This window comes from Neofelis nebulosa, chromosome 5 (genome assembly GCF_028018385.1).
Source record: "Neofelis nebulosa isolate mNeoNeb1 chromosome 5, mNeoNeb1.pri, whole genome shotgun sequence".
In the NCBI taxonomy this organism is placed as follows: Eukaryota; Metazoa; Chordata; class Mammalia; order Carnivora; family Felidae; genus Neofelis; species Neofelis nebulosa.
The window spans coordinates 89,903,277-89,931,044 of record NC_080786.1 but is presented as its reverse complement, the minus strand read 5'-3'; the positions used below and the strand labels follow the sequence as shown (position 1 = coordinate 89,931,044).

The following is a 27,768-nucleotide window of genomic DNA, read 5'->3' as shown; positions in this document are numbered from 1 at the left end:
TTTCTGGTTTCGCATGTTTGCCTAATTGTTTATTAGTGTGTACCAGTTGTACAAGAAAATTGACATTGGATGGCATGTGGGATTCAGTCATTCTGAAGCTCAATCATCTCTGTATCTTCCTTTAAAATTGCCAAAACTGTGCTTTTACTCCAGCCGAACCCTGGGGTTTTGGGTAAAGTCGTTGACCTTGATTAAACCATCAGGACCAATTCTGTTTGGGAAAAATATATATCTGGGGTTAGTTCGTTTAACAATCAATCTTAAGAAAGACAATATATTAACTCTCTCACTCCAAGTGAAATCTGCTGTGGCTTCTGCCCTTATCACCCTCTTTTTCTCTGACCTCTTGGCCCCCTGCTCCTCCTCCTCCTCCACTCCTACCCTACTTGTCAAACCTGAGTGTGAGCCAGAATCATCTGGGGGGCTTGCTAAGACACAGATGCCTGGGCCCTGCCCCTGAGTTTGTGACTGGGTATTTTAGGCAACAGCCTGAGAAGTAGCATTTCCAACCCCTCACCAGAATCACTGTCCTATGCCATTCTTTTTGCCCTTTCCCCTTTGCTTTTGGGTCCTTATTTCTTGTTCTTCACAACATTTCTCTGTTCCCAGGGCAGTATAATGTAGTAACTTCCCTATATCTTGGCCTGCTATGTTTGTTTTATTCGTAGTCTTTCCCCTTCAATGTGTAACAGTTACTTACACTTCCTGTTCAATGTAGTTCAGCATTCGGCTGACGTGTGAGGCAGAGATCTCCCCATCCACTTCGGCAATATATGTGTACAGAAACTGGAACGTGCTAAATGGGATCCGGGGAGGTCCACAGTCATGGTCAGATGATAACACTTCGCACACTATCTTGAGAGTTTTGGCAATGGTCTATAAAGCCGTAAGATAAAATGAGAAAAAAAAGTCACTATTCCAAATTAAATTCCTAAGATGAGTTTAGAAGCCAGAAAGAAAACAAAAATATTGCTCTCATAAAATGAAATGAGAATGATGTAATACTCTGGAAAGCTTAAATATTTTTTACCCCCAAATGTCATTTAATTCGATCTAAAAAATATTGATATCCTGGGTGTCTTTCTTTTTTTCCTTTCCTTTCTTTGTTGGAGGGATACTCTCGAGGGACTAAGTTTATGAACTGCTCAATACTTTACGATATTTATTACTTTAATCAGAATAACCTCACAATTTTTATATTATAAAAAATTAAAATTATTCTTATTGCTCTCCAATCTTACCTCTAAAGAGCTGAGGTAATTAGTCTAGTTTATATGCTCCAGCAGTCTGTGGAACAATGCCACAGTAGGGGCAAGGAGGGAGGAGAAGGTGAGTCCCTGGGAAGATAGGAGTCCCGGATACAGGAAAAGTGACACTGAACATTAAAACCACGTCTTCCAAAACACATAGATCCATCTAATCAGAACACCTAGTATTTTTTTTTTTTTACATTTATTTATTTTTGAGAGACAGAGACAGCGTGAGCAGGGGAGGTGGAGAGAGAGAGGGAGACACAGAATTAGAAGCAGGCTCCAGGCTCCAAGCTCCAAGCTGTCAGCACAGAGCCCGATGCGGGGCTCGAACCACGAACTCTGAGATCATGACCTGAGCCGAAGTCGGATGCTCAACCGACTGAGCCACCTAGGCACCCCAGAACACCTAGTATTTTATTTTATTTATTTATTTATTTTTTGAGAAAGAGTGAGAGAGAGTGTGCATGCATGCAAGCAGGGTAGAGATAGAAGGAGAGGAAGGGAGAGAATCCCAAGCAGGCTCTACACTCTGCATGATGCCTGACACAGGGCTCAATCCCACAACCCTGGGATCATGACCTGCACCATAATCAAGAGTCGAGCACTTAACTGACTGAGCCACCCAGGTGCCCCAAAACACCTAGTATTTTATATGACATAACATTCACCTTGTTGTTGCTGGGGAAAAATTAAGTAGATGATGGATTCCAGAGGGTTTATGGTACAGAAGCAAACACTGCTTACAATGAAACTTGAACATTTAAAAGATCATGTTCAGAACTGAGGTTTTACCTGTGTCTTTAAATAAACCTACTGTTTATATAAATTTCACAAGTGAAAAAGTTGTGAAATTATGGGATAAAGGAAAGAAGTGATTCGAAGAAAGGATTGTTTAGTTCTGAATTAGCAAAGATAGGTCAGCATATATGTCTTGATGGTTTACCAAAACAGATGATGTGCAGATTATCCTTAAACACCTTCCAGGGATCAGTGAAAAATGAGTCTGGAGTGGTGAACTGGGTGTGCCTGGGTGAAAGAAAAGGCAGCTGCACTATCTCCCCAAAGGCTGGCCAGCACAGTTCTTTCTTTGCAATTGCTATTAGCTGTTCTGTTCCCTTCCTCCCCCTGAATATAATGGAAGTCTCAATAATGGTTCTTTTTTTTTTTCTTTTAATTTTTTTCAACGTTTTTAATTTATTTTTGGGACAGAGAGAGACAGAGCATGAACGGGGGAGGGGCAGAGAGAGAGGGAGACACAGAATCCGAAACAGGCTCCAGGCTCCGAGCCATCAGCCCAGAGCCCGACGCGGGGCTCGAACTCACGGACCGCGAGATCGTGACCTGGCTGAAGTCGGACGCTTAACCGACTGCGCCACCCAGGCGCCCCAATAATGGTTCTTTAACTGGTGTGTGTTACCCAGGGGTGTAAATGGGTATGTCAGGAGGTATATGGGGATGCTGAGTAAACTTGGCCATCTTCCTAACAGTGACAAGTGATTTAAACATTTTTTGCATTAACTATTAATTTTAATTGATTTAATATTTACATTTTGTTTCTCTGCATTTACAAACATTGCCATTTTATGAAACAGAAGCATCAATGCACATGAATTTTAAAATGATAAGCCACATTATGTCAAAGAAATTTTGGTTTGCAGTAGGCCATTTTCATTGACTCTCCCCTTCCCTCGGGAGTCCTCACCTGGAAATCCTGTGAAGTGCTGTATGTGGCAGAGGGCCAGGCACTTCCAGAAAGGAGGGTGAGAGGCAGGCAGACAAAAGGCTGGGTAAGAGGCTGTCAGGGAGAGGGAGGGACATGTATGTGACAGGACGTCCAAGGGGTTTGGGGACTCTATGATCTCCATTCAGGGCTCATCCTCTCTGCTTCTCTTTAAATAAATAAAATAAAAAAAGAATCCCCTACTGCCTTTGTTCTGCAGACTCATCCAGGTGGGGGTGCTGTTAAGGGCTGAACTGTGTTCATCCAAAATTCATGTATTGAAGCCCTAACCCCAGGACCTCAGAATGTGACTATATTTGGAGATGGGGCCTTTAAAGAGGTAATTAAGTTAAAATTAAGTCATCAGAGTGGGCCCTAACCCAATAGGACTGCTGTCCTTATAAGAAGAGGAGATTAGGACATAGAGACACCAGATATATGCATACCCAGAGGGACAGCCATATGAAGAAACAGGGAGACAAGGGCTATTTACAAGCCAAGGGGAGTGGCCTCAGACACCTTGATCTCAGACTTCCAGCCTCCAGGACTGTGAGACAATAAATTCCTGGTGTTTAAGCTGCCCAGTCTGTGGTACTTCGTTCTGGCAGCTTCTACAAGCTAATGCAGGTGCTTTCTACTCTAAATAGTATCTTTTGCTGATCACTCAAACACAAACCTTTAAGCTCTATTGTCTTCATAAGATTTTAAAATATTTTAAAAGATTTAATACATGGATGAATGGGTAAAGAATTCTCTGGACAAGAGCTTTTTGGAAAACTTAAATAAATCTAACATAAACAGGGATCTGCCTTCTGTTGCATAAGATTTTTTTGGTCATGTGGGGCTCTACTTCATAAAGAGAGCCTTTATAAGCATCTTCTGAGACTCATTTTCAAACCCAGAGGTGAAAGGCTCAGAAAGTGAATCATTTGCTAACAAAATATGTCCTTCCTTCCAGTGAACACAATTACATGATCTTCCTTTTCTATAACCAGTCTCAGTGGAACAGGAGGTAATATATGCTAGTCTAACGGAAGGAGTGCTGAGAGAGAAGAGGAATATAAGTCTGCGTGCCACAGTCTTTTGAATCATGAGTGTAGAGCCAGAGAGCTCAAGAAAGTACCTGCTATCTAAAATTCCTGCCAGTAGACTGTATGGAGGGAAGTGGTTTTTCTAAATGGCACCAAGATCATGGCTGGCTGGTGAATTGGCAAAGGAAGGAGGAAATTCCTGGGCTTGCCTCTAAGGATTTATGACTTAACTAGAATGCAAAGCCTCCACCAGACTGATGGCTCCTACCTCCACTTTTAAGTTCCTAGCAATAGTCCAGCATGAAAAAAAATGGGTAAAATGGGCCTATTCCTGGATTCACAGAGCACCTTTTATTTACAGATTAGCCCTTTAGGCTGACTTCACCTCTAGGTGTTCTATGATCTTGGGATGAGGAGGGGCACAGATACCTCAGTACCTCTCAGTATTGGAGGAGCCCACTGTTATCCAAAGCCAGGCCTGAGGGTATCTCAGTGGAAGCAGAGAAGGAATAGAATCACAGAATGTTAGAGATGAAAGAACTTCATGGAACATCTAATTCAACCTCCTCATTTTAGAAAGAGGTAGAAAGATACAATTCCCCTCATGGTTTCCCCTCCCCGGCTTGGAGGCAGACATATCAAAGTAAACCTAAGCAGCTGCGCTGTGAGCTAAGCAGAGGGAGGAATGGAATTTAGCTTTCCATAGTTACTCTTGGTTCCTGTGAGGTATGTGGACAAGGAAAGGACTCACACACTTCACCAAGGGATGTGGGAACCCCTTTCTTTGGTGGCTTTGCAGTCCTGAAGTCACTCTTTCCCTATTATGCACTTTGCTGCCATCTTGAAGAGTGAGGTGGTGTGAAGAAATCTGAGAGGCTGGGCCTTTACCTCAAAGCTGTTTCAGTTACTGCATCAGACTAAAATTCCTGGACTAGATCGAATCTACTTATTTTCTTACTCAACCCTTTGTGGGTAGGGTAGACCAGGAAAATCAGAATTAACTACAGACAGGGGTTCCCAGGTGGCTCAGTCGGTTAAGCGGCCAACTCTTGGTTTTGGCTCAAGTCATGATCCCTCAGTTCATGAGATCCAGTCCCGAATTGGGCTCTACAGTGACAGTATGGGGCCTGCTTGGGTTTCTCTCTCTGCCTCTCCCCCCCCCCAAAATAAATAAATAAACATTGAAAAAATAACGAACTACAGATAAAATACAGTATGTTCCCCTCTCCTCACCCCAAACACTTCTGCAAGTAGTATGAATACATTTGTGACCCTATGAGAATTTAATAAAATGTGTCAATTTTTAATTTTCCCTTCTGGATTTCCCCCAATCTTTGGGGCTATTTCCACAGAAGTATGATAGTGATGACAGGCAAAACATCTACTCTGGCTGCATTTTCCTCTCCTCTTTGGAGGAGAGCAATTTATTCATTATATAATGTTATTATTAGGACAATGAGACAAAAAACCATGAATGAATGGCCTCTCCTCACCTTGTCTCTGAAGAAATGGTTATAATGATGGGGCACCTAGGTTGCTCAGTCGGTTAAGTGTCCAACTTCAGTTCAGGTGGTGATCTCACAGTCTGTGGGTTTGAGCCCCAGGTCAGGCTCTGTGCTGACAGCTCAGAGCCTGGAGCCTGCTTCAGATTCTGTGTCTCCCTCTCTCTCTACTCCTCCCCCACTCGCACTCTGTCTCTCAGTCTCTCTCAAAAATGCACATTAAAAAAAATTATAAAAAAGAAATGATTGTAATGAAAGTTGCAGGGGAAACCCATAGGAAAAGTTGAACTATGTAGTATTTCTCGTAACTTTTGTCAGAAACAAAAATGTCAGATACATATCCCAAGCATATTCAAGAACAAAGAATAAGATGGTGTTTAGATTTGTTGACTGATTCAAACTACCTCTATGTACCATTTGCTTTTGGTGGAGGCAATGATTTTCTCATTAACTTCCAAACTTGCATGTATTCCAGGAATTTTTAAAAAACCATGTTTCTGATTCATTTTATTTATTTTTATTATTTTTTTTAACATTTATTTGTTTTTGAGAGACAGAGATAGAGTGCAAATGGGGGAGGAGCAGAGAAAAAGGGAGACACAGAATCTGAAGCAGGCTCCAGGCTCTGAGCTGTCAGCACAGAGCCTGATGCAGGGCTGGAACACATGAACCGCGAGATCATGACCTGAGCCAAAGTCAGACGCTTAACTGAGTGAGCCACCGAGGTGCCCCCAGATTCATTTTCATTTAAGCTATTATAACAGTGTTTAACAAGAGTGAGTCCACATCTGATACCTAATATATATATATATATATATATATATATATATATATGAACTGTGTGCAGTATCTTTTTCTTTAAAACAGAAACATTCCATTTCCAATTGTAAATCAAGTCAAATTTGGAAAAGGCATGAATTTGTATGAGCATCCTGCATCCATGATGATGTCAAGACTATAAGTCTGGAAATAGCCTCATATCTCCTTTCCTGCTCTCTCATCTCTGATTTTTATATACAGTTAAGCTTATCAAATAGTAGTTTCTATAAGGCTGTACATCTTTTTAAAAGTCTCTGTTGGTATATCTTCTAGGTATCTGAAACCCAAGTATAAGCAAATCTACAGCTGGCTCTTGGTTATCTTTAGGAATATGGGTGGAGTGGTGACAGAAATAAATCTGAGTGCAATGTCTGAAATTCACAAATAATCCAAAATCCACATTCTAGTAACCTCTCCCCAGGGTCTGATGACAGTTTTCCCCTCTCTCCTCCTTCCCCCTGCTTCTGGCTGATGGGCAGAGGAAAGACCTAACTCAGAGAGGAGGAGAAGTAGACAAAAGAGGTATGCTCATCCTCAGCCCAGAAGACTGACCCTGTGTGCAGAACCACTGCTCTTCCAGGCTCAGACAGAGCTTTTCCCGTAAGGAACAAAAAAGCAGTAAAGCTCACTTACAACTCCAAGAGAACTGCAAGCAAGGGCTAAAAACTTCAGCCACTCAATCTCCTCCGTGAAGCGGCCCACGTTCATCACACTGTTAAACAGATCTGTTGGGAGACTCAGCACCTTCCATATCTGGGCCAGCTCATCTACATGGATGATCAGTCTGCCAGCAACCTGCAGGCCAGGGCATGGACGCAAGACAGAGAGTGAGGGACAGGATGAGAGGATGCCCCGAGGGACAATGCACAGCAAAGCCCATGTTCTCCCAGCACACAGCAAAGGGTTTGGTAGGGGGTGGTGGTCAGGGGAGGACCCTGGCAGTTCTCTTTGTAGAGTAGAGAAACATTCAGTGGAGTGGAAAGCATGCTGAGGTATAATTCATTTTAACTCTAGATGTGAAAATCATAGGGAAATAATACACTTATTACATTTTTGTTTTTTTCTGATGCTTTTATTGTCTGCCATTTCATCCCTAGTTTGTCCCTAGTTTGGCAGATAGGATAGCCTGAAAAATGAAACACCAAGGGGCAGAAGACTTGTCTGAGACCACTGATCAGTGAGGAAATAAAAACTAGATATTAAGTCTCTTGCTCCTAGGGTCTATGGACATCTTTGCACTAGACTTCCCATGCAACCCTCACACTTTCCCAAGAATATTATGGGGTCTGTGGTCTGGATGCCTAATATTACTTGGTCCCAGGCATGTCAGATCTCTGTCACATCTGTTGCATAAGGTGCTTGATGGTTAAGAGGAGGAAGGGAACAAATGGCCAGTTGTTGGCCAACGATGTAAGAAGGCTACAGATGCCCCAACAAAGTACTACTGCACCTTCCCTGCCCCTCTCACTCTAGTGAAATGCTAAGCCTCTGGGAGCAAGGCAGTTGGCTGTCAATCCTGAATCACCGCAATCATCTCTGTCCTGGATTTTAAAGTGGAGTTTGGTGGTGCTAAACATTATTGCCTGAGAACTGGCCAAGCTGCAGCTTTGTCAAGTCAGACCTTCCTCATCCACTCACTGGGAAGTTCCCAGAATTATGTGGCTGTGAAGAGAGCCAGGATTTTCTCCAAAAGCTAGGTTATGTCTGCACCTGAGATAACTGGGGAACTAAATCACGCTCCTCTCCAAACTGTGACCGGCATCATATTATGATCTTGATGAGTAAGGCAGACATTGTCAAGGGACTCTGGATCTGCACTCCTCTGGGGTGAAGGGATTAGTATTTAACTGAGCCCCTGGACATTCTGCCAGCTTCAGGGAAACCTGGGATGACTCCACTGATAACTCAGCTTACGGTCTATTTCATTATCATTCTTATTTCCCCAAGAGAAGATTTACTTCCAAGGCATCTTTAGTGAATTTCATGATACTGAGTGGCCAGCTGACTGGACAGAGGATGGTGAGCTTTTGTTTTTACCCACCTGGACTCAGCATTGCCCATCCTCCCCCTTGATGCTGGGGTGCAGCCCTTACCCGAGAATGCAGGATCTTTAGCAGCTCAGGTGTAAGCTCTGCCCAGTTAGACAAAGCCACTCGCTCAGACCGCTCTCTCACTGGAGGAATCTCTCCACGAGACATAGCCCCAAAATAACTACAAGAAAAAAAGTTAGGTGGGTGGGGAGAACATCCTATATGCCAGTGGCCTCTGGCTGCTTTGAGAATCCCCTTCCCCTTTTCTTGAGGGGAGGGGATGGAGAAAGAGCATTTGTTAGGAGCTTCTATATGCCAGACACTTTGTTTCATTACATCAATGTACAGGAAAAGCCTGAATATGTTACTTTCCCCTCAAGGTATAAAGAACACTTAGGGAGTAAAAAGATTTGCTTCTCTCTAAGGATGAGGAATGATCAATAAAAATTTTGGTATGGAATTCCCTGAAGCATCTTGAGCCTGGGTTTTTTCCCCAGTCACCCCTCCTAAGTGTTTTATATACACATGTGTGTGCACACACACACATATACATACACACACACACACACACACATATAATAGGAGATATATATGTGTTCTATATAATAGATATGCATATAATATATATGTAATATAATATATAACAGTAATTTGTTTCTCTCTCCTATCATATACATTACACATACTACATATAATTATATATGATATGTATATACACATATGCACATATACATACATATGTACATAGACTATACGTATTATACACATTATGTATATATGCATATATAACACCACACACACACACACACACACACACATATATATATATAATAGAGAGGAAAAGTCACTGTTATTTTAAATCCACCTCTCTCTTTTATGGAGGAAGAATCCCAGTTAACTAGAGGACTGTCTTTCAAACATAAAATTTTTATTTTCAGAAAAATGGCTATTGACATACTAAAAGGTGATATTAGGTAGGGTGTAGGGATATGGCTCTCAGAAAAAAGCTGGAAGAGCACTAAAGTGACCTGTATAAGAAAGAGGAGGAGAGGAAGCCGCTCTAGGGGTGATCCAGGAAAGGTCTCCAGCTGGAGGTGGTGAGGCTTGGGCTTAAAGGAGGAAGGGAGAGAAGGTTGGCAGGGCACTAAGGGAGGCTCAGGTGAGAAGACAAGCCACAGAGGGTCAAGACCACCTTATGTGGGGTGTGTGAAGTAAAACTGTTCTCTACCTTCCCTCAAAAATTTTCATAAAAACTTGCCTGCTCATAGATGTTTTGTGGCGTGGACTTTGTTTTGATGCAAGGTGAAAAAAATGCTGAGTCCTGTTTCAAAACTGGCTTCAGATAAAAAGGGCTGCCTGCAGCAGGCATGGACATAAGCAGTTGACACACGGGTCACCAATGCTGTCGGGAAGGGACTGTCTCCTTCAAAAGCCTTGTTAGTAATTATCCCTGGATCACATGCCTCTGCCTCTCTCTGGTTTAGTTTTCATGAATAAATATTTTCACTATTTTTCCCCCAAATCCGGGTAGTATAAAAAGAATGCAGAGGGAATTTTGTAGAAGCCCATTTTAGGGTCAAGCCATACAATGATGGGAATGAAACACTGCCTGTCCCTATGCCACAGACCAATGCAGAGCTAAAGCTACAAGGCCTAAAACAATACCTTCCAGGTACCCCTCAGACGTCAACAGCAGAGAGGGCAGAAGAAATACTGTCTGGACACCTTTTACAGTGTGCAGTGTTGGGGTACACGTGGGTTCAGACTGACAACAGGAGTGGACTAGAGAAACTTGGGTGGCATAAATGGGAGAGACAGAAACATGGCACCTCATTTGACAGAAGTGACTGTGCAGATAGAGAGTGAGACTCAGCAGCAGTGTCTTTGGACTTTCTGGCCAAGTTATTTAGAGAATGTGGAAATGAGGCTGTTCTCCCGGATTTAGTACCCTGTGGGTCATTTAGCTTCTTTTGCAACCAACAGTTGCAGGGTTATTCACATCTATGACCAATTCGTGTGGTCACACATACCATGAGACAAGTTTATGTCCTGCTGATGTCCAGGAGATGATTTCGTCACTGAGAGCACATATGTAGGGAGATGCTTGCTTGTGATGAATTAAGCACAAAATTAAGACATATTTTGTCTTGGAAATACTTCATGGGGTTCCTAAAGTGCCATGGACTTGTAAGTCACATAAAACCATCTGATAAGTGCTTTTCAGGTCTGAATAGATGGAGAGTGCTCTCAGGTCACGCTCTCCTTTTTCACTGCAGTTAAACTACAAACTGATTCTTCACGGATACTTAAAAAATTTATAGCACACGATACAAAATGGGAGCAAGCTGGCTACAACAGTGGAATGTTTTCTCCCATAAATGTCAGGGACAATCGCAAGAAATGTCATTTTCCTTGTTACAAAGCAGCAGCATAATAAAATGGGGCTTTAAACTATTGTATGGTATAAAACAAAGTCTGTCTGAGTATGCCAAAAGAAATTAGTCTTCTGATGCCAAAGTTCAGTCTGAGAGAGAATATATAAAATTTAGAATGGAAAACTAAACAGTGTTTGTTACTAGCAAAGCAACCCCATTATGTTCCCTTTTACGAGCACCACTGGCTTATTTTCCTTCCATCTGTGAAAGCTTCATCCTGACCCAAACCCGGAGCGGGAGTGCACCGACTCAGAGACTGAGGCTCCACTCAGATAACACTGTGCGCCTTCTCGAGGTGCCCACATCTTCCCACCTGCTCAGTACGCCTCATGCTGAAGACTTTCTCTCTTCCCCCAGCCGACCCGCGAGGCTCCACAAGCCTCTCTGACTCCCCTTTTCCTCCTGAAACGCTGCTGAGGAGGTCAGCATTAAGCAGTAAAACTAGCCTGAAAATGGACCAGGAGGTCTGGTAAGCTCCCACCCCCTGCCTCAAGCCCCAGATCCCCAGTTTCGAGAGGGCATGTCTGTCTAAGAAGCAATTCCATAGCTGAGAGGCTTTCTGCGCAAAGCTGTTGCAATCCGGGCCAGCGGCTGGCTACCGCGGCGTGAGCTCCTTCCACCCAGCAGCCTCCGGGGGTCGCTCCCGAAAACGGGCCCTGAGCTAGAAGCACGGTGTTTTCAGCCAGGCCCGCGCTCCTCCGGCCCTCGGCACCCCGTTTTGCCTCCTTGCTCCTCAGTGCAGCGTGCACTGGGTGGACATCTTCATGTTGAGGGAACAAATTAGCTCCGAGAAACACTAAAGAAAATAACGATTTCCCCGAAGACAAGGTACAGAATGTCTGTGGGGCAAGAACGGGGCTGAACGGCCGCAGAGGAACGGGTCTCAAGAAAACGCAACCGCAGAGGTGGACCAGCGTGGACTGAGCGCGCGCTGCCCGGCCTGCGGCCACATCGCCTCGCTCCCCGAGGCGCGTTGCTGCTCTCTAGTGGTGAGACCAGAGACCCGGCCCTGGTTTAGACCAGGGACTGACTGCAGGCGCGGCTGCTGCGGGGCTCCAGGCGCCTGTGTCCTCTGGGGCGGGGGAGGGGTGCAGGGACCGCCCTGGGACGTGTGCCGCCGAGCTGTGGGACCCTACTCCTGCTGATCGCCCCAGGACACTTGGCCGAGTGCTCTGGCGGCCTGTCGCTCAGTCTGGGTCGCTTAGGGGAGGGCAACCCACCCCGGCCCGGTGTGTTTTCTTGCGGTGTGGATTTTAAAGCATCAAAGCAATTCGAGAGCTGAACATCACAAAGATTATGCTAATCAGTCCTGATTCCCAGTCTGCAGTCCTGACACCCTCCTCAGTTTTCCGGACGACCACCCCTCCTCCACCTCCAATGGGAACCTGGGGCTGAGGTGAGAAGGAGTACGTACTCAGCCGCCCACTGGATGAGATCCTGTGGCTGGGTCCGAATGGCGGCTTTGGTGAATTGCTTCAGCAATTCCGGCAGCTCCGGGGGGATGCATATTTGCTTATCTGTCTGAGGCATTGATTGGTTGACCTAATGGCAGGGGAAAGATAAATAAATTAATTGAGAATCTTTGAATCATAAAATGACAGGAATCCTGGACCAGAGGTCACCCAGCTTCTGTTTGATATTCTCCATCCTGGGGAGTTCATTACCCCACAAGGTATATACATTCCATTGTTACACAACTCCGAAGTTAGAAAATGGGTTACTAACCGCTGCTTTGTGTTCTTGTAAATAATTACGTCCTCTACTTAAAAACCGCACAATTCGTCTTCATTTAAAAAGTAAAGATCAGCAAGAAGTAAGCAAAAATATCCCCTAATGATGTCACCCCAAAATATTGGACATCTTCCAGAATGTTTTCAATATAAATACATGTATGTTTGTATAAATAAAAATGGGGTCGTGCACAACAGCATATCATGAACATCTTCCATGTCACACACATACAACTCTTATGGCAGGATAAGTTGTAGCAAAATTTACTCTGTGAATATTATTTGATACTAGGCTATTTCCAAATAAAAATAATCATTAAACAGCTCTCTGGTGAACATCTCTCCCTACATCTGCATGTATTTATCTTTTCTAATTGTAAAAGACAAAACTTGTACATTTCATTCAAAAAGTTCCAGGACAAATTGAAACAAAACATAAAAATCCATAGATGGTACACAAACAGCAGATTAAAAGATTTTGTCTGCTGTTAGCAGAGAAAAAGAGACAAGATAATCCAAAAAGTCCCACATTGGGTGCCTGGCTGGCTCAGTTGGAGGAACTTGCAACTCATGATCTCAGGGCGGTGAGTTTGAGCCCCACGTTGGGTGTAAAGATTACTTACATAAATAAACCTTTAAAAAGAAAAAGCAAAACAAAGCCCCCCGCCCCTTCAAAACACATACATGTTGGACAAATCCCAGAAAACACACCTTTCAGATTGCCTTGCTGACATGGAAGAAAGCAAGGGATATCCTCAAGTGCCAAATAAAATGAGTAAAGCAGAAACCAAACTGGTAAGCAAATGAAGAAGGTAAGATGCAAATGTAGATGCCCAAAACTTGAAACTCTCAGACAAATGACCAGGCAAGTTGCAAACAAATCAGGTCTTAGGCCCACAAAAAGTGAACAACTGAACCAAAGGACTATCTTACGCCCACCCCACAAACCTGATACCCTCCCAAGTTCACACGCCCTCAACATAAACGGTGGAAGTAGTCTGCCGGCTGGCAGGGGGGGGAAAACACTGAAATGTGTCTCCATTGTTGCTTCTTGTTGGGGGCAAGCTAGTCTCCCACCAGTTTGTTGCCACAAACTAGGTCTTAGTGTAATAGGTCAACTTATAAGATAGCAGAAAGCTTATTGTATGTAAGTTCGGCTTAACCTCACCTTTCATGAATAATTGAGATAAAAGCTTATGTAGTTCCCTATTAGGGTTATCGGAAATTACTAACCACCCTATCTCGCTTCTGTAACTTCACCGGCTTGCTAAATAGATAACTTAGGTTGCAAAACGCTCCCCCACCCCTTCTACCAAGATCTGGCCTAGGCAAGACCAACATGTAAAAAGTCACGAACTCACTGCCCCACGGTATCTTAGGTGTCTAACTATGACTGGTCATTTTAAACCCTCTTAAGACAAAGAACTTTAAATTGATAGGTTCCCGCCAAAACTAATGTCTGTGTGTCACAATATAATTGGTTACCATGAAATGTTGTAAATTGTAATTGGTTAGCTAAATAATGATGTATTCTGACTTGCTAAAATCCATATAAGCTCACTGCTACCTTTGTTCAGGGCCATTCTCTGCACTTTTCTCCTTAAGATCAGGAGATCAGGTTTGGCCCGGCTGTGAATAAAATCTTGCCTCACTTCTATTTGGCATCTGGTGGTTTTTTTCGACAGCGCCCTGTTTCATTAGTTGTAGATTTATACCTCCGACCCTGTTGGGAAGTCCCAAGACAAGAAACTAAAGTGGCCTCAGGTTGGTAGTACTCCATTATCATTCACTGTATGTTCTTTTATTTGGAAGAGTAGAAAGATTTGATTAATTTTAGACTTTGTAAAAACTCAAGTATGCATAGCAACATTTCAAGAGTAATTACTATAAAAATAATATAAACACCAAACTAGTAGAAAGGAGAAAAGGAATTAAAAACAATAGCAACAATGGGGCGCCTGGGTGGCTTAGTAGGTTGAGCATCAGACTTTGGCTCAGGTCATGACCTCACAGTTTGTGAGTTCCAGCCCCGCATCAGGCTCTGCACTGACAGTTCAGAGCCTGGAGCCTGCTTCGGATTCTGTGTCTCCCTCGCTCTCTGCCCCTCCCCCACTTGTACTCTGTCTCTGTCTGTCTCTCTCTCGAGAATAAACATTAAAAAAAATTTAAAAAAAAACAAAACAATAGCAACAAAACAACTTGATCAACGCACAAGAAGCCGAGAAAGGAGTGGGGAAAGCATAGGAAAAATGGGTAAACAACATGATAGAAAAGAACCCATATACAGTATATCCATAATCAAAACAAAAAGAAATGGCCTTAAGTGTGGCCATTAAAATTATCAGACCAGATTTTTCAAAAATCCACATTTGGGCACATCTGAAAAGACATAAGGACACAAAACAACTGAAGGTGAGAGGCTACATGGATAAATAGGCAAATAAAACCAAAAGAAATGTTCATACCAGACAGGAAACTTAAAGGCAAAATGCATTATTAGGAACAAGGAGGGTCAGCTCATAATGATAAAAGCTTCAATTCATTGAGAAGATGGCACAGTTCTCAGTGAGTATGCTACAGATACCATCAGGGGTGAATGCTGGATGGAAAGGAAATCTGTTGTTTAGGGTTACATATATATGTCATAATATCACAACAAATAGCAAGGGATGACAAACACAGATTCCAACTTTGAGTTTCCTCTTTTGGGGAGGAGAGAAGGTCGTCAGGGAGATGCAACAGAGATACCAACACCATTAGTGATAGTCTATATTTTAAATTGGATGGTGGCTGCATAGATGTTTGTTTCATTAGCTTTAATCCTATATTTATGTCATGCATTTTATTTTATATGTATGAAATATTTCGTAATTTAAAAGTTACCATTACATTTGTTTCTGATAACTTTTCAATCCATTTTATCTAGGAAAGGGCAGTGCCTTATTTTTTCATATTGTCTGAATATATGTATAAAATTGTGGTTAAGCACACATGACAAAATTTACCACTGTAACCATTTTTGAGTGTATGGTTCAGAGGCATGAAATGCATTCACACTGTTGTGCAACCATCACCACCATCCATCTCCAGGATTTTTTCATCTTCCAAAACTTAAAACTCCGTACCCATTATACAATAATTCTCCATTTCCCTCTCCCCTTAACACCTGGCAACCACCATTCTGCTTTCTTTATTTATGAATTTGACTACCCTAGGTACTTCATATAAGTAGAATCACACAACATTTGTTCTTTTGTATTTGGCTTGTTTCACTTAGCATAATGTCCTCAAGTTTCATCCATGTTGTAGAGTGTTAATATTCCATTGTGCGTATGTGTGTGTGTGTGTGTGTGTGTGTGTGTGTGTTCAACCTGTTGTTGAACATTTGGGTTGTTTTTGTCTTTTGGCTATTGTGAGTAATGCTGTGATGAACTAGGTATACAAACACCTGTTCAAGTCCCTGCTTTTAATTCTTTTGGTATATACCCAGAAGTGGGGTCGCTGGATCAGATGGAAATTCAATTTTTGGTTTTCTCAGGCAGTGCCATACTGTTCCTTCAAAGAGGCTGTACTTTTGCCTATTTGTATTTATTTTGACAGGATATTTTAGTTGTGCAATTGTTTGATTTCTATTCTAAAGGTTAAAATGGCATCATGTAAATGAAAAGATGGTCAAACCCTAATTAACCAGGCTTCCATGATAACAGTAAGAATGACAGCCCTTGGTCATTCCAGAGTAAATTTAAGCAAAGCCTTTACCCCCATTGCTTCTTCTAAGAATATTCCGAGATCTCTCTCCATTTTTGGCCAATCTCTAGTGAGTTCTCCATATCTACAGTCTTTTCGGAATGCTTACTCCTTTTATAACCTCTTGCAATTCTTTCTGCTCTCACCACCCCATTTTTCCCTTAAAAGTCATCAATTATACCTATTAACTTCTGGTCTATGCCAGATACTATGTTAAGTATTCTGTATACGTATTCTCACTTAATCCTCAAAATATCCCTATGAGGTAGATTATATTATCACCATTCCACAGGTGATGAAACTAAGGAGAAATAAAACTTTTGAAAGGACATGTAGCTCTTAAGAGACAGAAGCAGGATTTGAACACACACAGTCTGATGTGGGAGATGCCTGTTAAACATGACTGTCCTTTCCTTCTTGAGGTTTTCTCTTCCTTTGATGGCGTATACCATTCTTGTCTTTCTATTTTCGTCAGCACTCCTCCTCTGTCACCATAACTTTTTTCCTCCTTCCTGGTGACAGACGAGTTTTCAATCTTCCCAAAACTCAGTCTTCAGCACCCTGAGCTCCTGTCTTTCTGTCCTTCTTGGAGAGCTCACATCCTCTCATGGCTCCATCTACCACAAAATGGCATTGATTATACTTGTCTGTCCATCCCTGACCTCACTTCCTACTATCTCCAGGACACATCTCTACTAAAATTCACTCTCCATCTCCCAACTAAGTCCCATTCCTAAATTTGTTTCTGAACATCATGCCACTATTTTCTCAGTCATTTGACCTCCAAGCCCTGGGGAGAAGCTTCATCAACCTACAAGAAGGCAAGAATGGAATGGAGAAAGCATAGGAAAAATGGATAAAGGATAAACGACATGATAGCAAAGAATCCATATACAGTATATCTGTAATCACAATAAAAAGAAATGGTCTTAAGTGTAGCCATTAAAATACAGAAATTATCAGACCAGATTTTTCAAAAATCTCTCACTAAATCCCATTGATGCTTCCTCTGAAATATGTCTCCAAATCTTCCCTTGCTCTCTATTTCTACTCCTTTTATTCTGGTTCAGCCCCTCACCACCCGCTGTGCACTTCCTAACTGGCATCCCTGTCTCAGGTCATTCTCTGGTCTAGTCTGTGTGTCCAGCATGTCCACATCTATATTCTACGCTGCTGTTAATAGGTGTGAGAGCCCTGCTCACAAAATGGCAATCATATCCTGACTTTCAAGGTTCTCTATGATTTATACACAATTTTAAACTAGAATTTTTCTACTAATGTTTACCAACACAAATTTCCAACACGTAGTCTACTCTGGCATATTTCCAAGAGATTATATATCTGAAGGTTAGCACTTGTTCATCCATTGTTAGTAGAACTCTATCTTGCTTTTCTATTTTCCTCAGTATTTTGCTAATTCTGGCTGGCTTACTTGAAGTGCTCTCTTTTTTTCCATCTATTCAAACTCTACACACCCCTAAGGTTCACCTTGCGTCCTACTATGCCATAGGCCTTCCTAGAAAATTTGAGAATCATCAGATAGTATTATAATACACATTTTACCATTTCACCCCATTCTATCTTTTACAGATCTCTATAGCTGAGTTTTCCACAAGTGGCCAAAGCAGAATGGGCTACAGGTGTCTCCAGGAGAGATCGATGGTTGTAAACTTTTTATAGTGATACAAAATTTACAACCATTTTACAACCATTCACCTACTTATAACGGTTGAAATTATATGTGGATACTGTTTGGCTCAGTCAGTAAACTTCCATATTCCAGTAATTATTGTTTTTGTGCTTAAGGTTTTATGGGCAGCACCTGCCAGAGGAGATGATTGTATAGGGTTTTCCACTTTAACCATCATGTTAGAACCATCTCCATAAGTCTGATAAACATTGCTTAATTGTAATGTATTTGTTATTAGTGATAATCGTTTGTGCATATGTTTCAAATACTTAGGTCTTCCTTTGATTTAATTTGCTATTTTTCACATTTTTTTCCCCAACAAAGAAGGCACATATGCCTCATCATTATCATCATCACTTATTCATTTTTTGAAATTTTGACTTGATTTCTATAGTTATTTATTCTTGGCTTTTGATGTAAAATATTCAAAGTCTGATAATGAAATTTTATAATGACATTTGTTATAGAAATAAAAAACAATATTTATAAAAACAAATAATAATGGAAAATAATTTGTTTAGTTGAGGGGTTTGAACCTTTTTAATATCTTACAAAAAATAGTTTTCAAACTATTTTAACTCCATTTGATTATAAGTAATCGTTTATATTTTTAGAAATCTAACACTCTGATTATTAAATAATAGTATTTTCAAAATTCCCACTTTACTTATCAAATGCTCAGTTTTAAAAAATTTTGTGATTTATTTAAAAATACTTATAAGAAAATGGACCTTATTTTCTTTGCAAATTGATTTGTTATGGTCAAAAGACTTGTAGTCGCCTTAATACTTGAAATATATTTTTTATTTTCCTACCATAAAGTAAAATTTAAAATCAAATATTAATCATTTTTATTTATACCTATTACTATTTTTTTTATTTTATTTTAGAGAGAGAGAGAGCATGAGCAGGGGAGAGGGGCAGAGGAAGAGAGAGAGACTCTTAAGCTGGCTCCACACCCAGGGCAGAGCCCAACACGGGGCTGGGTTCCACGACCCTGGGATCATGACCTGAGCCAAAATCAAGAGTGTGATGCGCAACTGACTGAGCCACTCAGGAGCCCCTAATATCTATTATTTTTAGTGTTATTTAAAATTTAGATTTGTTTTACCCTGATCATTTTTTGTCTATCTAAGTATCTTATTTTCATGGAAAAGTTATCAAATGAAGAAAATGGTGCCAGACAAATTATGCCAGGGACTTAGCAGAAAATACATTACCCAGACAATTTCTTAAGAGACCAATTCTTAAAGTCTCTGGTCTCAGGATCCCTTAAAAGTTACTGAGGACCCCAAAGAGCTTTTGTTAATATGGGTTTTATCTATCAATATTTATCATTTTAGAAATTAAAACAAAAAATTAAATATTAGTTTTAAAATAAAAACAAACCCTTTACATATCAACATAAGTAACATTTTAATGAAAAATAACTATACCTTCCACAAACAAAAAACCCCATAGTGAGAAGAGTGGCATTGTTTTACATTTTTTGCAAATCTCTTCATGTCTGGCTTAATGGACGATAGCCAGATTCTCATATCTGCTTTGTACTCAATCTGTTATAGTATCACACATCATGTAGCTTCTGGAAAACACTGTACGCTCTTAAGAAAAAGAGTGAAGAAAGCATATCGTGTATTAATATTATTACAAAAAGTTTTAATTTCATGGACTCCTACTCCCCAAAGTCTCAAGGCTCCTCTGAAGTCCCTGAAATCACACTTTGAAAACCACTATTTTTAGGAAACTTTACAACAGTATTTACAATAGTAGTTTACATCAGATTGGATCCAAGATGCTAAATAAAAGGTCCCATAATTAAGAAATAAAGCCAACATGTCTCTCACAGTTGTAGAATTACTCATTTTACCAACCTGCCTGGGAAATGACCACATGTTTGGGATCAAATGAAGCCAAGGAAAGATATAAATGCTATTCTGGAATAATACTATTAGAAGATTCATTGATGACATTCTGTACAAGACTAATGAATCAAAGCATTTCCTTGCAGAGTGGTGAATCTGCAGTTGTTAAGTAACTGCATTTAGTTAGTAGCACTAGTTAGAATCCCCGGAGAGGAATGCTTGGAAAAGTATTGTTTTGCCAAAAAGTACCAAAACTACTCAGGGCGATGTACATGGAGTAGTAACTAAGTACTTTAAAACAAATCAGATGTTCTAGATTATGCAAGCACAGCCGTTCCTATACCGGTGGGAAATCTGTGATGACAGGAAAGTGGGCAGGCTTTACACTCTATCTGCTCTCCATGTTCTCCGTGCCTGTGATACAAGTAAGACATTATTTTGTTCACAATGAGCTCTTGTCTATACTTCCCCTGTAAATGTGAATTCCACATTAAAGTATGTTACTAATAAAATCCAAGCCATTCTGGTTCCGTCTGTTTTCAGCTTATGTGAAGAAACTGCTGTTTCCTACCAAGGTAACTATCAAAGGAAAAGCTTTTTCTCTGGAGATTAGGAGCTAAAAGAAAAATTGGAAAAAAAAAAAAAAAGTCAATGATCTTTGCTGCAGAGTTGTTGAAGAGAGATTATTGTCTTCAGAAAATTGGCCTGCTTGACATTTTTGAGCACCAGAATGAATTTAATCAAAATCTCAAGGAGTGTCTGAAAATAAGTATACTAACAATCCTTGCAGATTGAAAGGAAATGTGAAGTTACATGATACTGATACTCTAGCTTCAATCCTAAAGAGACTAGCAGCAAAACATCTGTTAAGTGTCACATTATTTGGAAATAAATGATATGAAAAAGTTCAAGTGCATTAGAAATCTATTCATGTTATCATGAGAATTTCAATGAAAAAAAGAAAGAAGGTAAACGATCCAGGTTCTGGTTAAGAGTGAGAAAGGAGTTTCTGTCAACTGCAGAAAAATCAATAAATACCCTTCTACTATTTGCTAAAAGCCATATGTGAGGCAAACTTTTCCACTGATGTTAACTGTAAGAATTCAAAGAAAACATCATTAAAAGATTTTTGTCAGGAACCTCATGTATTCATTTCAACACAAAACTTGATATAAAGCAAACTCATGATAAGAAAACAAACTTGACTTCTCTTTATAAAGTTTTCAAATGTTTATTTGGGAGTTTTATTCAAATTAAACAGTTATATCTTTACTGTTACTTTGTATTTTACTTTTTATTATAGTTATGTAATAAAAAATGCACTGAATTTTTGTATAAGCTCCATAAAAACCTCCCAGTACCCTCCAGTTTACCTCAGTGTGTGCCTTCCATTTATTTCTTTGTGTGCTGTCACTTGAAAAAGGTTGAGGAAGTGCAAGCACTTCTGTAGAAAAACTTTTAAGTTTTCTTTCAATGTTTAAGTTTCAATGTTTTAAGATTATGTGTTACAGAAGAAATTCTGGTAACTAATGCGATTGATTTCTAGTAAAACCTGAGATTTCTATAACTTAAAAAGAATGTCCATTAGAAAACAAACTGTAAAAATAGTGGTTGTTAAAGGAAAAATTAGCTCCTAGTTTAAATTACTCACCTAGAGTATTAGAAGCCAGCAAGAAAGTTTGGGACAAATTAGCAAAGTAGATAGATTTCTTTTGATTGCAGGGAAATAGAATTCACAGAATATTCCATGGGCCAAAGACACCTGGGACTTTCTAAAGAAAACAGGAGCCAAGGGAAGAAAGTAGGAACATCTGGCTAATCACTGGCAGAACCTCCCTTACTGAGGAAGCATTCTAAGGCAGTGTAACCTTACACTAGTTTTATAAATAGGAGCTGGGATTCCCTCATGAGAATTGACATTGCCTGCTGGGTTGTTAGAGGAGGGGTCTTTAAGATTTCTGACACTTATAAAACACCATAGCACGAACAAATTTTAAGATGGCCATGTGATTCTAAGATTGAGATCAGCTGAGTGCATTTGAAAGAACAGAAAAGTTCTAATCTATTACTAATCTATTATTATTTTATAAAGCGGTAACAGCATGATAATCTTTACAATATCAGCGAGTGCATTACACTCCAACCATGCCTCACTTCTACTCTGGAACTGCTTCACTCCTGCTTCCACCTTGCTTGATTTGTGCGTTCTCCATCACTATAATTCTATTTTTTGTTTAATTTCCAGTGGACGACTTTCCCCTCAAGGCTGCATCCCACCCAACTATTACTGTCCCTACTCTCAGTACATGAAGTCATTACCTACCTGAGTGAGATGTCAGAATGAATTCACACAGCCATCCTTTGCCTACCTCAGTGTATCTAAACACATTTTCATGCTTCTTTGCATACCCAGTACTTTTTAAATTATATACCAGACATGTAAAAACTAAAGTTTCTAGTCTGTTGTGCCACTGGTGTTTGACTAACAAAAGCCTTATCAGTTTCACTTTCTCCCCAGGATAGTCTCTCTGCAAAGGGTCAAGCACAATCCTCAGTCCACAGCCAGAGTTGGCAAATAGCTCCAGGGGAAAAAATGGCTTGTGATCTTCAGCTCACCTTGGAAGGGCTCCACACCCTCCTGGAATTTTAATCAATCTAGTCCTCATTGCTTCTAAAGCCCTCTGCTGTCTTTACAATGTTTTCAAAACTATTTTCTCTAGATTTTTTAAAGTTGTCACAGCTGGAATCTTGAGCTGCTGCACCCTCCTGTATTCTAGCTGGAGGTCAGGCTGATTTTTGTGGCTGCAACCAGAGCTCTACCCCAATGCTTCCCAAATCTCCAGTAGACTCTCAACCACGCTGCAGTCCTATCTACCAGCTACCCTTTCCTATCAATTCCTCTTTCCCATAAAAGCACCTGAAACTTACTTTCTCAGTTGCCTTGTCTATCATGGCCATTTTAAAAAAATGTTTATTTTTGAGAGAGAAAGAGGGAGAGAACTAGTGGGGGAGGGGCAGAGAGGCAGGGGACAACAGAGAATCCGAAGGAGGCTCGTGCTGTCAGTGCAGAGCCTTACATGGGGCTCTAACTCAGGAACCATGAGATCATGACCTAAGCTGAAGTCAGACGCTGAACCAACTAAACCACCCAGGTGCCCCCATTATGGCCATTTTTGATTTATCCTCCTTCTCTTTCATTCCCTACTTCAGTCCCTGATGAGTTTTAGAAAGCTGTCAAGAAAACAAAAAGGAGCACCTTTAAAAAAAAGGAAGGAGTTCAATTTGACTTACACTATTTTCTGTTTACAGATGAGAGAACTGACGTACAAAAAGGTGGAGTGCATTGGCACAAGGTAACAGTTTTATGTTGGAGCTGAAGCAAGAATCTGGGGCTACGTCACTGCTCTTTCCATACTATACTCCCTCCCTCTCTCTAAATAATGCACTTACACATTATGGATTTTCTCTAGGACAAACCTAGTCTCAAATATTATGTCCTGCTGTCCCCCTAAATCACTGAAATATCCAAGATATTCCCATTTGTATCATGAAAAGTACATTTTTAGAACATTGAAGTGGAACAAAAATTATTTGTCAGAGTATGTCCTAATTTTTTTGTCCTGGTGATATGGTAATTGTCTAACTATATTACACCCAGTTGCAAAGAATGAAAGGATGCCCAGCATAAGAAGGGCCTAAGAGCAGTCATTGCTCATTCATGATCTCATTTAATCTTTACAACACCCTATTTGTAGGTAATTTCTAATATTATAATCATTTTCCCAATGGCAGGAAACTCAGGCTTAGTTTTCCCACATAAAATGTCTTAACCACTCATCACATCACTCTCAAAAATCTTTAGTGGATCTTCATTTCTTTTCTTGTCAAAATGATGCCATGTCTGACTTCCAAGTTCTCCACAATTCAACTTATTCATATTAATTAGCTTTGCCTCTCCAACTTTATTTCACAGAAATCTGAATCTTTTTCCATCCTGGGCTTGATCCACGGTCAAGCCAATTTAGCATTTGGATGCCAACAGCAATATTGCTAAGAGCTGTCCTACCCGACCTTGTCCATTTTTTTGAGCAGTAGTTTTTGGCTTTGTTATCAGCAAATTTATCAAAATTGCTTATATATCATGCTAATACCATCTCTTGGAAGTTATGAGTTCCACATATTTATCATTTAACAGGTGAACAGGTATCTCTTTTGATTTATCTTAAACTAGCCATGCTAATATTTTAAATCCCTCAGGTTCATATCACGGTCCGCAAGCCCAGGACACCCTTTATAGACTGCTACATTAACTGTGCTCTCTAAAGTTGCATGACACGTCTTCTAATTTGGGGATCGGTGTACAAAACTGGGGTCACTTTAACACCATCTGTCATAAGTTTATCAGCCTTCATTTTTTCGGAATGAAGTTGTCAGAATACCCCCAACATCACGTTCATACTTTTCCTTGTCTTCTCTACCTCCCATTTCATTATAGCAGTACTATGATTTAGAAACTCAAAATATGTGACAGCTCTGAGGGAATGCACCACAGTTTTCCATATAAGATAGGGATCTATTTTTTTTCTGTTTCTTTTGTTATTCATGATGATGTTCAACATTGCACTTGTCTTTTCCAACAGAAAAACACTGTCCTTCACATCAGGGTGAGGTATAACACCCATAGAGCAGAGAAAGCTCTAGTGAAGAGGCATTCTCGGCTATTAGACGGGAGACAAGGATTCTTGTCCTAGGCCTGTATTTGACTGATTATGTGATCCTGAGCTAATAATCCAATGAAACTTTATGGATCAGGACTAGTGCTGAATACTGCGATACAGAAATAAATGAGTCATACACCCTGCCCTCAGAGAGCTCATGGGCAGTAGAAGAGATTGTTAGGAAAATAAGTGACTAAAATAGGGTATGATAAGTGTTAAAAAGTCTGCACTAGATATAGGAAAACAGAATCTTCTAGGTAAGACATCTAACATTTACAGGTAGGAGAAAGTCATCAGAAAATTCTTCCCAAAGAGTGATGGCATTTGAACAGAGACTTCGGAAGCCTGGTTTGTTCATTGTTGTATTGTCAATTCCCACGATAGTGCCAGGTATAGAGTGGATACTCAGTAAGCACCTATTTACTGATAAGAGCAAGGAAGGATTTTTTTTTTTTAATGGCTAGGACTCCTTAGACAAAGGTATGGAAGTATCAAAGAATGTAGTGAATTAAGGGAACTGTGAGTAATTATGGAGGATTAGGGTGGGCAGAGGTGGAGTGGTTGCGTCTAGGCCTGGAACTATAGACCAAGTACAGAATATAAAAGGCCTGGTAAGCTTTGCTAAGGCTTTAGAACTTTATCTTGAAGGCAATAGAGAGACACTAGAGGGTTTAAGCACTAGGGTCACACAATCAGATTTGGGTGTTAGTTTGGTATGCCTGTTACCAATTTATTGCCTCTCAGCTCCAAATTCACCCTCCATTGCTTCTCAGCAAAAACTGAACCGGGTTCTTTAAATATTTCTCCTTTGTTATCTGCCATGTCAAACTCTGCTGGTAGAGTTTGACACTGGAGGGATACTGGAGGAAGAAAGGGTTTCTCTTGCAGTTTCCATATGCTCCACTTGCTAGGCGTCAGGAGCATGAAGTTTCTCTAGTGATGCAATCCTGAAGTGCACAGCTTCTCCAGCCTCTGGTTCCTACAGGATGTGATCTCATGCATGTCTGACTGCCACAATGCATGGCAGCTAGCAGGACCCAATGCCTAGCAGCTTCCCCTGGCACCTCTCTTGGGAAGCTTTGTAGTAGAGTGCTCCCACTAAGTTTGGGCAGAGAACAATATTCACCCATGGTCATATTCTTTTCGTAAATGACTTCTTCAGTGTCCTAGACTGTGGATTTTTGCCTGTCTGGCACCTCATCAATTTTTCTACCATTCAGTGAGTTGTGGCCACACTCTCTTTGACAAGCTCTTGGGAGGTCAGCTCTTTCTTGGGCAATCTATCTCGAGGGTAGTGGTTGCTCCTTATATTTGTGATTACTGTATACTTCAGATCTCTCCTTACATCTTAACTAGCCAATCTTCCATTAGTCCAATCCCATTATAGCTAAAAACTCTTAATGTTGAACGCTGTTAAATTTGTATATGATTTCTTACTCTTTCTTGGACTCTGAAACACATATTGAAGGATCAACAGCTGTGTAGATGGGCTGAAGGAAGTGGAGTGAAGTTCCAGGCAGGGAGGTTGGTTAAAAGAATATGGTGGCACATTTAGCAACAACTCTTGAGAGCATCATTGCCTTTTAGCAGTTACAATGGGGAGGGATAAGAGAGGCAGAAATTAAGGACTTGGGAACCAGTGTAGGAGGAGGAGGAGAGAAGAGTATAGGGTGACCCCACTTTTCAAGTGTGCGTGACTGGGTAGATGGTAGTAGAAATGGAGGACACTGAAGGAGGGGCAGGTCAAATTCTCCTTCCATGTTTCATTTGACTTTCAGGAGTTCCATGTACTTTTGAGCCACAGAGACTTAGAATCATAGTCTCCTCAGGTTGAAGAGGCACCAAAGCCCAACTTTTCTGCCTTTGAGCAATAGAGACCATTTGTTCACATCAGATAAGTGAGGAAAGGTCCATTCTATCTTAATGTTCCATGATTCTAACGTTTTACAAAGTTCTTTTCCACTCCTAAAGCTCTCAGTATGGTAGACCTTACTCAATTATTTATTCCAGGCCCCACAACTCTAAAATTCAATGGGTTTCCTTTTTTTCTGAAGCATACATGCCACCCAGTGTGCAATGGCAGGTCAACACATATGTGCTGGGTGCTGAAGAATATAGGACTTATCAAACGTGGAATATAGATTTGTTTCTGGAATTGCTCATTTGGTTTTATTGGTGTGGGCTAAGTAGAGCTTCAATTCTATTAACGAAAGGCCACAGTTACATGAATGAAAGGCTCCAGACACCAGAATCTCAGAGGCAGTTTCTACGAACAGCTCTTGGAAACAAGGACCAGGCAATCGTATACACTAGTCAGGGCTTGGAATAGAAGGTAGTGGGTTTGGGACACATGGTTCCCCTTGCTTGGAATTAACTCCCCACTTTTTCACAGGTTCTTAGATCTCAGGTCAGTTCCATTACACCTTCTCAGAGCACCACTTACCTGCCTCTCTCCTGGGCAGCACTCGTCTCAGCTCTAATTACATTATTTGTGCGATTTTTAATGAACACCTGCCACCCCCATAAGACTATATACTTGAAGGTAGGGACAGTTTCTGCTCACTATAGGAATAGCCTAGCCTAGAATATAGTCACTGATCAATAGACATTAGGAAAATGAATGATTGATAGCAGTTTTTTATAGTGCTACTCATGTCCACTAATCCTCATGACAATCCCCCCACAGGTAGGAAAAAAAAAAAAAGTGGTTTGGCTAGTCAGTAGGGGTCTCTGATCCTAGATTCCGTTCGGTTTTCAAATCACCATCGTCTGTGTAAGAAATCATAAAATAGTAGCCCTGGGTACAAAATATACACATAGCTTGGGTACAGAGCAGTAATCTCCCAAGATCATATTCTCTTAAAGATCACAGCCCCCTCCTCTTGCTCGGTGAACAAGGAGGGATTCAGAATCCAGGTGAGCCCAAGTGCAGGACTCTTCCCTCAGACCCGCACAGCCCTCGGGGCGCTTGGGGCGCTTCCCTCCCTCTTCTTCCCCTAGGGGTTGCTACCTGAGGCTAGTTCTCAAACGGGATGTCGGGGACGAGGCCTCACCTCGCACCTGGCCTCAGGCGGAAGGAGATGTGAGGACAGATGGAGGCCCACACACCCCGGGCGGGGGCTGGGGAAAGCCGCAGAACTTGGGCGGGGAAAGGCGGTACCAGCTTTGGCCTCAAGGGACAGGAGAGGTGGGGCGGGACCAGGCTTTGTTAGCGCTTCGCCTTCCCCT

The 27,768-nt window shown here is 41.0% G+C and overlaps 1 protein-coding gene across 7 annotated transcripts; it reads right to left on the bottom strand.

Annotated features, from left to right (window-relative positions):
* ROPN1 (rhophilin associated tail protein 1) lies at positions 1-27,768 on the bottom strand. 7 transcript variants are annotated; one of them, XM_058731138.1, is made up of 7 exons: positions 27,551-27,768; positions 21,474-21,594; positions 12,205-12,332; positions 8,419-8,536; positions 6,959-7,120; positions 701-876; positions 1-211 (listed from the first exon to the last, which is right to left on the bottom strand). In XM_058731138.1, exons 3-7 carry the CDS (start codon positions 12,318-12,320, stop codon positions 145-147), a joined length of 639 nt encoding a protein of 212 aa, XP_058587121.1. In that variant the 5' UTR covers positions 12,321-12,332; positions 21,474-21,594; positions 27,551-27,768; the 3' UTR covers positions 1-144. The 7 variants fall into 7 exon arrangements, with proteins under 7 accessions (XP_058587121.1, XP_058587123.1, XP_058587124.1 ...); XM_058731140.1 differs by having other exon boundaries at positions 27,594-27,768; XM_058731141.1 differs by having other exon boundaries at positions 27,601-27,768.